Source organism: Buceros rhinoceros, unplaced genomic scaffold, assembly GCF_000710305.1.
Source record: "Buceros rhinoceros silvestris isolate BGI_N320 unplaced genomic scaffold, ASM71030v1 scaffold12126, whole genome shotgun sequence".
Classification (NCBI taxonomy): Eukaryota; Metazoa; Chordata; class Aves; order Bucerotiformes; family Bucerotidae; genus Buceros; species Buceros rhinoceros.
The window spans coordinates 17,087-29,715 of NW_010419367.1; the positions used below are offsets into that span (position 1 = coordinate 17,087).

Sequence of the window (12,629 nt, forward strand, 5' to 3'; positions counted from 1 at the left end):
GTGGGGGGACTTGGTGACCTTAAAGGCTGTTCCAACCCCAACGATTCTGTCAGCTGAGGTTCCTTGCTCAGTAGCGCTGATGGCTGAGGAGACTGTGTAGGCTGCTCGCTGCTGGAGGCTGGTGATCTCTGTGGCATTCCTCTCAGCAAGCTGAGGGCGTTTGATCTTGGCCTGGGAGAGGGATCCAATCCACAGGACTGTTTTCTCCTGCAAAAGCAGGAGTAAAACTTGTGCTCTTCCACCATAAAGGCAGGGTCTCCATCAGGCCACAGTCGCAGTGTGGGCACTCAGCACCCCACCCCGAAGGAGGTGGTGTTGCCTCGGAGGAACAGCACGAAGGCTTGGCTGTGCTCACCTCTGGGTTTGCTCTTCTGTCAGTCTGTCTGTCCACATGGGTGCAAATACCTCGGCGTACAGGCACGGCTTCATCTGCAGCTGCTGTTCTCCCGCTGACGCCACGGGGACTCAGATGTAATTTCTGGGATATTTTTTTTGCTCCGTGATAAAAGGAGTAACTTGGCGTCCATCAGGCTTACCCTGAAGTCAAACTCTTGGAGCTGGCAAGCCATGAGACAAACCCGGAGATAAAGGCTGTAGTAGGAAATGAGCTTTTTCCCCCGCTGTGAGCGAGGATGCGGACTCCAGACTAGATTCAGATTCTAGGCTAGACAGTGTGCGGCAGTGATAAAATTTACCTCTCCCTCCTGAATGAGTGTCTTTGCTCAAAAATCCTTGGGCTGTGGCGTGGGGAAAGACTGTTCATGTGCCCAAGAAGGGCTGACATCATCATTTCATTTGTCCGTGGGTTCAGTTCCGCTGCTGACTGCAGCTGCTTTATGCAAAGCTGCTGCCACCAAATGAGCGGAGTTGGCTCAAGGTGCTGATTTGGCTGAAAAATAACCTTGAAATTAAAAAACAAAGTTTTCAGCTAATTTCTTTGACTTGTCCTCATCACCTCTGATGTGGGGGAAGTGATGGGAGCGGGTCACCAGGATGAGGAGTAGAGTGGAAGTGTCTCCTTTGGCAGCAATTTCCTCCTCCACGTGTTAAAGCTCACTGCAGAGCTGCCCTGAGAACTGAGTTTTTTGTTCTCTTGGGCTGAAATGGACCCTGAAGGCTCTGCTCTCCCGTGGAGCCGGGCAGTTTTAAATATCCTAGCAGCAAGTAGAACAACTGGATCGTGTAATATTTGGATGTGATTGACGGGACGCGAGGAAATGACCTTAAGTTGCATCAGGGGAAATTCATGTTGGATATCAGGAAAAAATTCTTTACCCAGAGGGTGACTGAGCCCTGGCCCAGGCTGCCCAGGGAGGTGGTGGAGTCCCCATCCCTGGAGGTGTTTGAAAGCCGTGTAGGTGTGGTGCTGAGGGACAGGGTTTAGGGACTCTGGCAGTGCTGGGGGAACGGTTGGACTCCATGATCTTAAAGGTCTCTGCCAACCAGATGGTTCTGTGATTCTGTGACTTAAATGTTTTCCATTTCTTAAGCCAAAGCCCTTGTAACAGGAGCCACTACGATAATGTTGAAAATCACATTTTCCATTGTTTTAAGCGTTCTGGCTCTTACATCGTGTGTGTTTTATACACCCCCACCACAATTTTTCTGACCACTGACTTTTCAGGCTAAAATGGGGCAGAGCTTTTCCGATGAGACAGACGTACCTTTGCGATCAGCCTGACTTGGTTCCTCCCCAGTCCTTTCCAGCAACACTCACCAGCTTTTTGCTCCTGAAGTTGCTGAAGGAATGTTTAGGAAACAGATGGGGTTTCGCCAGACTTTCTCTGCTACCAAACCGTCCTCACGCCAGCGTTACTGAGTCTGGTTTGCATTTGAAAGAGAAATGTAATCCCTGCAAGGGGCTCGGTGGGAACTCAGATATTCCGAAGGAGATCTGTGTTTATAAATCTGCTGCTTTAGCAACCTTGTTGTGTATACAGGCCAGCTCCTTGGATCGGAGTCCGAGTGTACATGCCAGAGAGCGGCGACTCGTAATATCCGCTGCAGATCTGCCTTACAGCAGTGCTTCACTCTCCGCGTTTCCCAGCACTGCCTCTGCCTGTGAGCTGATCCCATAGTTTCCTGCTGCTGGAAGGGGGCACTTGGTACCATCCCCCTGCACAGGCACCCAGCTGGGCACAACCCAGCTGGGTTAGTTCCCTGGAGGCCAGCTGAACCCTGACAGGGAGCAGTCCTCTGAGCATGGAAGGTAGGCTGGGGTTTGGAGGAACAGGATGTATTGGTGACTGGGACTTCTCTGGGGCAGCTGGAGGATTTTTTGGAGAAGCTCCCTTCATTTTCATGCTGTCTGACCCCCAAATGTTTGAAATAATGCACCAATTTATTAACACTCACTGGTTTTATATCTTCCTGATTCTGCAGGCAGCCTGAAACAAAACATTTGGAAAGGGTGAACTGTTTCTCTTCACTCTCCGGGGGCTTGTTCATCTTGAAACTCCCAGGGGAAAGTAGAAATGCTGGTTATTTCACAGCTAACCGCTGTAGCAGAACTGCCCACTTTATGCAGGTTGACTCCAAACTGTCTCCTCCTGAGCCAGAGAGACCCCATCCTTTCCCAGGCACTGTGACCTCTCCCAGCACCCAAATGCAGCAAGTCAGATGCCCAGAGTTGATGCCCTCTTCAGCCTGGCGGTCACTGTCTGCGCTGGCAGAGCTGGTGGGTGAGGCATGGCGAGTGGACTGTTTCCTCATTTAATCAGAGAATCACAGACTGCTTTGGGTGGGAAGGGACCTTCAAGCTCCCCCAGCCCAACCCCTGCAGGGAGCAGGGACATCTGCCCCCCGAGCAGGGGGCTCAGAGCCCCCAGGGCCAACCTGACCTGCCATGGGGCCAGCGATGGGGCTGCTGCCACCTCTCAGGGCAGCCTGTGCCAGGCTCTGCCCACCCTCTGTCTAGTATCTGGGCTATATCTGGTCCAGATCTACCCTCAATCCCATGAGAGCTTTGGTGTCTTAAAACCAGAACCAAAGCTGTGACGTGATTTCCAACTGCTGCAGTGGGGCGCGGTGGCAGGCACCGGGTCCCGCCTCAGAATCGGGCCCGGCTTTCTGTTTGTGTGTGAAACCATGGAAACCGCAACGTGTGAGCACCCACGGTGCTGGGCTGCGGAGCAGAGTCAAAATAGCGAGATAACAATAGATAGCTCTGAGAGGAAGCAGCAGCAGCGATGAGGCGAGCCCGGATCCGAGCCAAAGCTGATCTGTGTCCTCTCCCTTGCGAGCGGACAGGAGTGGGACGGACAAACCTTGCAGAGGTCAGCGTCCCTTGCTGCAGGGCAGGTGCAAGGTGGCTGTAGCGGGAGGGGAAGACTCAAGCCCCTGCTGCAAGTTTTTCTGGGCCTCCAGCATCCCTCCAGCTCGTTCTCCTCTGAAGGGCTGCTTTGTCACGCTGCGCTAACAGCTGAAAATGCCGCGGGTCCCCCTGTCCTGCGTAGTCAAAGTGAAAACCTGGTGTGTGCCACATTGCTTTCCGTGGCTTCCACCTCTGCTCCTGTTGCCAGGGGCTGCAGCAGCACGAGGGCACCGAATCCACGCGGGTGTGAGTGGCAGGGCTCGGCCATTGGTCTGTCTTTGGGTCAAGCTGCTCTTCATCGCTGCGTTTCTCTCCTCGCTGGCTGGGAACCCCTGTTCATGCAGGTCTGCTCATTACTTCTGCTCCATCTGGCTCTTTCTAGGACTGAGCTGTCATGGAGCAGCTCCAAGGACTCCATAGCAACTGCCCAGCTTCGTTATCACCGAGGGGGTCACCCAGCAGTGCAGCCCTGTCACCGGTGCGGGCCATCGTGCCATGCCCTGGCTAAGCTTGTCTCCGTCCCGGAGCAGTGCCTTGCCGGGGGACTCGGCTGTGGGATCTTCCTACGGCTGCTGCCTCGCAGGCACGTTGTGGTCTAGATCGTAGCAGTGCTGCCTACTCAGTGTGCCAGATCTGCTCCACTTCTGACTCTCCTTGCCTCGCTTTATCTCTTCAAGTGGGCTTTTTTATCTATTTTGAGCAAAGCTGTCTCTGGAAGAGTCATTTCAGGATGCTGTCTCATATTTATCTTGCTGTTTATTCTCTACAAAGGATCAAAATCTGCTTCTGTCGCTATTTCCTCTTTCTAGAGCAAAAAAAGACGGGGGTGATGCGCTAGGTAGGGGCTGCTGCAGCTCACACAGAGTTGCTGGCAATAACTTTGTACAAAACACTTGCCAGGCAAGTCTGGGTGATGCTTTTTTTTCCTCAGATTAACTTCAGATTACCCCAGAAAGTGGCCACGTGCTTGTAGAGCCCGTAAAAGTGGTGTTTAAAGCTAGAACAAAAATCCTTGGTTGACCAGAAGACAGGGCTGAGTTTCAGAAAAACCATCATGTGTAGAAGAAAATCTTATATATATATTTTTTTTTTTTAATCCAGCAAAATGGGGGTTTTGGTTTTTTAAAAGTCTCTGTCTTCCCCAGGGAAAGGGAAAATTTGAGTGGATAATTGAGATGGCTAAGCTTAAATCTGAAAATCTCTGAAAGCTGAAAACAACAATAATACTGACTTATGAGCAAAGTAGCTGGAAAACCGTAGTTTTATTTATTTTTTTTTTAAAGTAGTGTCTCAAAAGTGCTTATATCTGGCTCATCTAAGACAAGCCATTGAAGCAGAACATGAGTTAGTGTTTTAATGTGGGTGAAGTAGCTGTGAGCTGGGACAAGGGCCAAGGAGAGGTGCCCACTTCCTCTCTGTTGTGTAACACCGCGCTTCTTCCACACCGTGAAGACGGCAACATCCACACAGTCTTGTCTTGACTTGAGAGGAAACTCTTCATGGAAGTTCCCCCGGCCACCCACAGCGTGTGAGGCGAGTGGGGAGCTCGTGTGGCGTGTTCGTTCTTCCCCTTTTGCTGAAATCTTGGCAAAAATGCTGAACGGAAAGATTCTCTCTGGTGTTTCGGTGGCGCCCAGCCCCGAAGGGTCTCAGAGCTCGCCTGGCACGAGGTGAGATTCCACAGCAAAGGGTGTTGCTTGAATTCAGCCCCTGGTTTTATTCACTTCAGTATTTTCCTACCTGCCAGATCCTCAGGCTCAGCTTCTTGCAAACAACTTCTGGAGTCTGTTTGATTAAACACTGTTGAAGGAAGAGCCCTTCCTTTTCCACACACGTCAACGATGACGAGGACTTTTGAGTGGCAAGTTTATCTCTCGTTCTGTCAGCAAAGTACAAGCAGAGAATGTCACAGAGCAACGTTTCCTTCTTTTTATTCCCCTCAACAGTACCCCAGCTTAGTGTCGCTGCTTCTTGTAGGGAGGTGTGTGCTGCTCTCCTGGCTTCCATATGATGGAAGCAAAGTGGCTTCCACAGTTACCCGCTCGTGCGCGTCAGGGAGGAGCCGCCCTGGTCTGTGGTTACAGGAGGCAGGTCCGTCACCCAGACCAGCAGCACAGGGGCAGGCGTGCGGAGTGGCGGCTCATCGGGCGGCCCTGGCGGTGTCCAGGCAGTGTCCGTTGGGAATACCAGATAAAAGAAGTCTTTATTCTCTGTCCATATGACCTCTGTGGCAGGACTGAACCCTTTAGGACATGGTGATAGCAGCTCCTTTCTCTGGGATTCTCAAAGTTTTTCAGAATAACTGATTCTCCTGGGGCTGTTGGGAGAACAAAAAGGTAGGTGTTGGGTTTGTGCCGTTCCTGTGTTTGGGGAGATAGGAACAGAAAGCTTATTGGATATTTAGATGTCCCGAGCTGCAGCCAGACCCATCGATACCTTGTTCTGCTCCTGCTACTTCTGCAGCTCGAGACTCTGTGCTGGAATGATCCAGCCGCTCAGTGCAAAAAAAAAAAGAAAAAAAAAGCCTCATAAGAGGGGAACAGGTAGGAAGAGAGGAGTATGGGTTGGGAGCTGCACTGGCTCGCTGGGGGCTCAGGGGAGACCTGCGCCACTGCCCAAAAAAAAGAAAAAAAAAGCCTCATAAGAGGGGAACAGGTAGGAAGAGAGGAGTATGGGTTGGGAGCTGCACTGGCTCGCTGGGGACTCAGGGAAGCCCTGAGCTACTGCACAGGCGGAAGAGTGGGATGTTTTGGTAGCAGTTGGCCCTTTGCTCACCTCCATCCTATGGCTGAGGTAGAGCTTACGTGAGGACCCATTTCATTTCCGTGACTCCCTCCCTGTGACCCAGGACAGCCCCTTCCTTCCCACTTCTGTCTAGTGTTCTGGCTCTCTGCTGTGTCCGCCGTGTTCTCGTGCCCGGCTGAACAAGGCGGGGTTGATGAACGCTCAGCACTCGCAGTGAGCCCAGGGCTGGTGGCGGTGCTGGGAGAAAGTGCTACGCTCTGACTAATCCTTAGGTAACTGCATGCGAAGCGGGTAACATCGCAAAAAGAAACTTATTCTTCCATGTGCATTTTAAATCTGCGCAAAGGCAAACGCGTGTCTCTCTTCTCTCTTGGCAGAACCAGCTCCTTGCGAAAGGCTTGCTGTTTATAGAGGAGAAGGTTAAGCTGTGTGAAGGCAAGTATAGTAAGAACCCTGCTTTGGAAGGGAGTGACGCCTTGCTGGGTGGTCCGACAAGATGTCTCGCGTGCCCAGAAAGCGCGCAGCCCCTTCTGGTGTCACACGGCTTAAGGAACGGTGGGCTGTTGGAACAGCCACACGGCTGCAACGCTCCCACCAGCCACGTCTTCGTTGCGAGAGCAGGAACGTGGGTCTTGGGTGGCAGTTGAACCTGGGCTCCAAGCAGTTCTGGGCGGGACTTGGGTCCTGTTGCCAAACTGCTGGGAGCTGCCTTCTGCCTTTTATTTCTCAACGTGATCCGCAGCTCGATGGCAGCACGATTTTGGTTATTGTGTCGTGCTGTTGAGAGCTGAACTGACAAGCTGTGTATAACCTTAAAGAAAAAAAACGGTCGCTTGGTGGGAACAAAATCCTTCAGTGAGAAGCGGATCCCACATGAAGCTCTGCTGAAACCACAGAGGCTTGCTCCAGCAGAGCCGGTGGACGGAGGCCAGCGTGGCGCAGCGGCTCGCAGGGCTGGGTGTGTGGGGAGTTAGTCACAACGACAAACAGTTTGCTCACGCAGACGAGCTGTCCAGAGCACATGGCTGTATTCAAAACCAGGCTGCTGCTCGACCTGACCCGGTTTTGTAGCCCGCAGAGAAGGTCCTGTGCTGATCACTCGCCTGCTGGATCTGGAGCTGATGGACGCTTATAATCTCGCGTCGTTGCCGGTGCTGGGTTCCTCCACACTGTTCCTCACCAAGCAGCTTTGCCACCCGTCCAGCAAGCTGTAGGACTCCAGCATTATGAAAATGGAGTTTGAAGTGAGCTGAGAGCTGCCCAGGGTAGTTTGCAGCTGCTCCAGTAGTTTGGGTATGATGAAGTTTCCCAGGGAGACAGCAAAACTCTCTTCCTATGCCTCTCTTTTTTTTTGTCCCTAGTTTGAAGTGACACTGGAGCCACTCTGGCTGCGCAGGCTGGATCTCTGCAAGAGATGACTCACGGCACCTTTCGTTCTTAATGTGTAGGCTCGTTGCAGGTCTTGTGGTCACAGCAACAACAACTTCTTGTATCTGCTTCTCGGTTAGCTCTGTCTTCCTGGAAAATTTCTAGTGTCCCAGTACTCGGAGATGGAATAATGCTCCTGCTGCAGGGCATGGCAGAGTTTTACTGTGTCTGCTTCGCAAAGCACAGCCTCTTCCTTTAACGTGGCTTTTCTTTATACAGTCTGTCAGAATCTCTTTCAACGCCTGCGGGATTTCTGATTTCTTGAAGCAAACCGTTCTCCCTTCCCCTTCAGAAGGAGAAGTGGTCTGACAGTTCATTCTGGCTCCACTCACCAAAGCGTTGCAGTCCTGGGGAGGAGGCAGAGGAGGGAAGGGTTTAAACCTTCAGCTCCTCTGTTTCCTGTTGTCTTTTTCTCGTGCAGCCGGTGCTTTCTGGTAGTGGGTCGCTGTTACGGGTAGGGGCTTGTCTGCCTGCAGGTCTCGTTTCGAAGCTGACAGGGTGTAACCTCCTTCTTGAACCCTCTTCTGGTCGTTGGTGGGCTCAGCTCGAAAGGAAGCGTCTGCAGGACCTGGTCCTGCTCTCTGGCTAGGTCCTAAGCAGCACAGCCCATGGGCAAGCCCAGGGAAAGCCCGTGTGGGAGTCTCCAGGTAGAGAAGGCGCTTCAGTCACGAGGCTCTTTGAATTCCAGTTCCTCATGGAAGGTTTTTAGTCACCTTGAGGTTGAGCCTTCAAGGCTGCCTTGAGCAGCAGTTGCATCACTGCTCCTTGAGTCTTGGCTGCTCTGAGCTCTGTGGAAGGTATCCTGGGAAATCATTTTGTCAGAAACTCGTGTTATTAAACTCGAGCCTGTATTTGCACCTGAAATTTCTGGGAAATCTCTTGAAAAAAACTTGAAAAAACATTGCAAAACTGAGGCCTTTGGGATGGGGGAAAAACCTCCTAAAATTTATAGAGGCTTTGGGCCAAATGCTGAGGAACAGACAGCTCTAAGTTCAAGCCTGTGAGCAGAATTTAACGTCTGTTCAAAGGGTTATGCTCCGTAAAGCATTTTTGGGTTAATAACAGGCTTTTGACCACAGTTGTATTCCTGTTATGGGAATCACGAGTTGCATAACTCCGTCTGCCTTTGTTTTAAATACCCACTTACATCTGGGAATGTTTGTTCGAGTCGAGTCACACAAGGGGTGGCCACAAGTGGATTTAATTCGGGAAAGTCCCCAAGTGCCACGTTTGAGAGGAGCACGGTGGCTCTGCGGCTGGTCAGGGTCCTGACTGCTGTGTCTGCGCTTGGGAGCGGGAGGATGCTGGAGGGGGCTCAGCTCTCGTAAACGGCCTCCCGGCCTCGGCGGCTGCCCAGCAGTTGATGTTGGCTGTGACCTGCTGGTTTTCAGGTCCTGCGGCCGTGCTCCCGCTCTAGTTGAGCGTGTCAGCAGTGAGATTACACAGTCCCTTGCTGTGGAGCTAAAGCCGCTGGTCGAAGAGGGGCTTCCCTCTTTTCTTGGAATTGGCCTCACCTTTTGCACAGAGCTGGTGTTTTCAGTGAGGGACAGAGTAATTCGTGGTCACAGCTTTGTGCCTCTGCCAGTTAAAGCGAAGCTTAGCGGAGCGATGACCAGTTTGGAACAGAAACTGAATGCAAAGGGTGGGTTTGTATCTCTTATTGGGGGACTAAGAGAGCAGTGGGAAAATTCCGCTTGGTTTTAGCCTCCTTGTCGCTAAAGCTCTTGCTCTTGCCCTGTTTTCGTAGGTGAGGATCGCATCGATGTCCTGGCTGAAATCTGGGATCACTATTTCACGGAGACTCTTCCTACGCTCCAGGCAATATTCTACCCAGTCCAGGTAATCTTAGTTCGATCTTCAGTCAGGTCAGGCAGCGTGACTGCGATGTCTGCTAATGGCACGTGGAGACTTCTCCTCCAGCAGCACTGTTTGGCCAGTGGCTGAACAGGGCTCGAAAGCTTTAAACTAACCCTGGGAGGAAGCAGAGTTTGCCAAAGTCATCGCTAACCATGCGAGTTAGCTAAGCTAAGCTAAGCTTGAACTCTGAACCTATGGGACTCTACCACGTCTAGATCAGAGCTCTGGCCATTTGTATTCATAGTTCTCCCGTTTTTAAACACCTGGGACTGCTGGTCCAGATGACAACACTGACCATTTCTCTTCAGAGGAACAAATCTGAAGAACAGATCAGGAGCAAACGTGTTTAACTCACCCTAACTGCTTTTGGAGGGCTTTGGAAAATGCTCTGTTGGGATTTTTGAAGCTTTAACAAGGGGACAGTAAATCTGTGGGTAGGGAATGGATGAACAGCTGTATGTAAGGTGTGCTTACAGTGCGTATTTTGAACGCTGGATGTCTTGTAGAAGTGTTGAGCTGCATCATTTTTGATGCAGTTTTAGTTAGGGTTTCCATACGAGCAGTCTTAATTCCCTCTCCAGCCTCTTTTGCTCTCCTCTTCCATCAGAGGAAAAGAAAAATGCTCCTCGTGAGGAGACTGACGTTCTTGGACATACCTTCCTCCTCCTCTTGACGTTTGCCTCTTCCACAAGACCTGCTTTCCAGAGCCTTTTCTGATTGCTTTTCCCTGCGTTGTGTGGAGGGCAGCAGGTGAAGCTCAGAGGTTGCCCTTTCCCTCTAATCCTGTTGAAGCTGGCATTTGCTAAGAGAGGAGGGACTTCTGCCAGGGCAGACACTAACCTTTCTTCTGTGTTTGTTTTTGTTCTTTCCTTGCTGCAGATGCTTAAAGGTAGGTGGCCCTGATTTGTTCAGGCAGGGGTTTGTCCGCACCGCAGCTCACCGTGTGCTGCGGAGATGAGGGAGCTGACGCTGTGTCATACCCACCAATGCTGGTGATTCTGCCCCTTACCATTCAAAAATGTTCCATGGAGGCTGTGAGGTCAGGGGAGTGTTGCCATTTTATGGACGAGGAACTGGAAGGTGACAGACAGCGTATTTAAAACTTTGCAGGCACCAAAGTCCTACACAAACGTATGGATTGAAACCACCTAAATACCTCCAAGAGTTTGACTCTGAATGAGCTGCCCAAGCCACAACCGAGAGAGCTGCTAGTGCAGCCAGAAGTGAGAACTTGCTCTTATCGGGCCCTTCCTACGAAGAGGGGACAGTACGTACCCATTTATACAGAGTGTCACCGCGTGTGGAGAGCGCTCATCTCAAGTGGCAGCCCTTCACACGCTACGCTGGTAGATGGGAAAGTCGGTTTGTTGTTGGTTCCCCGTCCTTTGCTGCAAATGTCAACGGGATGATTTGGTTTTGCTCTTCTGTGATCCCAGCAAGCGCCCATTCAGAGTGAAACTCGGTCAGCCAGAGCGTGAGCGCGTGTTTCCGAAGGTATAACTAGAGGTAACTTCCTATCTCAGCTAAGTTTAAACCCGAGGCTCGTAGTTGCTGCAGAAATATGACCTTTAAGCGGCCAAGTTGGTGAAATTACTGTGCAGAGGGGAACTGTGTAAACAGGTCACTGGCTTTTGTGCAGTTGCAGCTGTTGATGTAACTACTTGGTGTGGAAAAAGAATGGCAAATCTTGTTTTGCTTGGCACGGCGAGATGTTTGCATTTTGAAATGAGGTATGAAGTTAATGGGACTAAACTGCACGATATAAATAAAAAGCGTGCAGCTGCTGAAATGGAGTTCAGAGAGGAGATATGCACCGGGGCTTTCTATACCTCCCTGTTTCTACACCCGCAGCGATGGATTAAAACAGCCAAGTGCTTTAATTCTGGCCAAGCTGCCCTCCAGACCATTGGCTTTAATTCATACTTACGTATCAATGATGCTGTTAATTATGACATTAAACCCATTATGAATTAATGATTAACTGCTGTTAATTGCTTCCAGCTAAATATTTGCCATATTGAGTGTGTTATGGAGACCATGAAATGGTTCCCGAACACAACACGGGGCAGAGATTAACATGCTGGGAAGAACAAGGGAAACTCTCCAGGCTGGAAAGTGCTGGGCAGGGCTGGGAGGAAAATTTCTGCCATTAAGAGAAAGTCGTGTGGAGCAGAGGGAGACAGCAGAATGCCAAATAGAGTCCAACTGTGTTTGAATATGCTGGGAAATATTACACCATCTTCATCTGTTAAGGCTGCTCACTTGTGGTGGTGATGTAGAAAAAGAATCTGGGAGGACGCAGAGCACCATGTGGTAGAAGTCAAAGCTGTGTTTTCTGGAATGATGCTTGGTCCAAGCAGTCTCTCTGGCATTGCTCCAGCCTAAATCCTAAAATCTGGAATGGCCTAAAATGTAAATTTTTGTCATATCAGCCAGGTGTAAAAAGTGCAGACATTGAGCAAAAAGAGGCTCTGACACCGTCCAGAGGTAGCTTAGGAATACTCTGTACCAGCCGCTTTCCTTGCCAAACCTTCTCTGGTTTCTCAGCTCTGAGTGTTGAAAATAGGAGCTTCATCCATCCTGGGCTTTAGATGTTTGTGACCAAACTGGGTGGCAGTTGGGCTTCACAAATACGTAATCTTTCGGTTAAACACAGGGCTGTTTCTGGCTTTGCTCCAAACCCGGTGGCACCACAGATGTGGTGTTACTCATTTCAGACTTTGTGTGGGACAGAGACCGAGAGGGAAGCGACCAGAGTACCACAAACCCTCCGCGTGAGCAGCTGGAGGGGCTTTGCCACAGCAGCAAGGGGCAGGAGAGACCCTTTCCGCTCCGTGCGTACGTGTGTTGGTGCGATGCTCACACGTCCCTTTACCAACTCTTGGATTTTGCCTTCTGTGTTTTCTAGGGTCAGGAGCTGACTATCCGTCAGATCGCTCTTCTCGGCTTCAGAGACTTGGTCCTGCTAAAAGTAAAGTTGGAGGAAATTCTTCCACTGGTCCAGACAAAGCTCCCAGCATCCATAGTCCAGATGCTGTTAATTCTGCAGGTGAGGAACCTCTGCTCTTCTTTGTCTGACTCTGCTCGGGTGTCTCAACCTCACTGAGCTGTATGAACCTCCCCAGCTAGGATCAGTCTCTGGACTCTTTTTTTTCACATACATTTTCATCTCCCAGCTTCTCTGCGTGCCCTAGTTCTGGTTTCTCAGCTTTGCAATGGCGGGGTGAGTCTCCATCACAGCAGACCGTGGAATTTGAGTGAGCTGTGGCCGCTGCCTGCCCAGCAG

General features: G+C 50.9%; 1 protein-coding gene across 1 annotated transcript in view; it reads left to right on the top strand.

Moving 5' to 3' along the window:
• PRR5L (proline rich 5 like) overlaps positions 1 to 12,629 on the top strand; it is a 25,044-nt gene that overhangs the window by 7,425 nt on the left and 4,990 nt on the right. Inside the window, exons 4-6 of the mRNA XM_010138888.1 lie at positions 6,436 to 6,493; positions 9,234 to 9,325; positions 12,252 to 12,392. Of these exons, the coding sequence (XP_010137190.1) occupies positions 6,436 to 6,493; positions 9,234 to 9,325; positions 12,252 to 12,392 (291 nt within the window). The remainder of the gene's footprint in view (positions 1 to 6,435; positions 6,494 to 9,233; positions 9,326 to 12,251; positions 12,393 to 12,629) is intronic.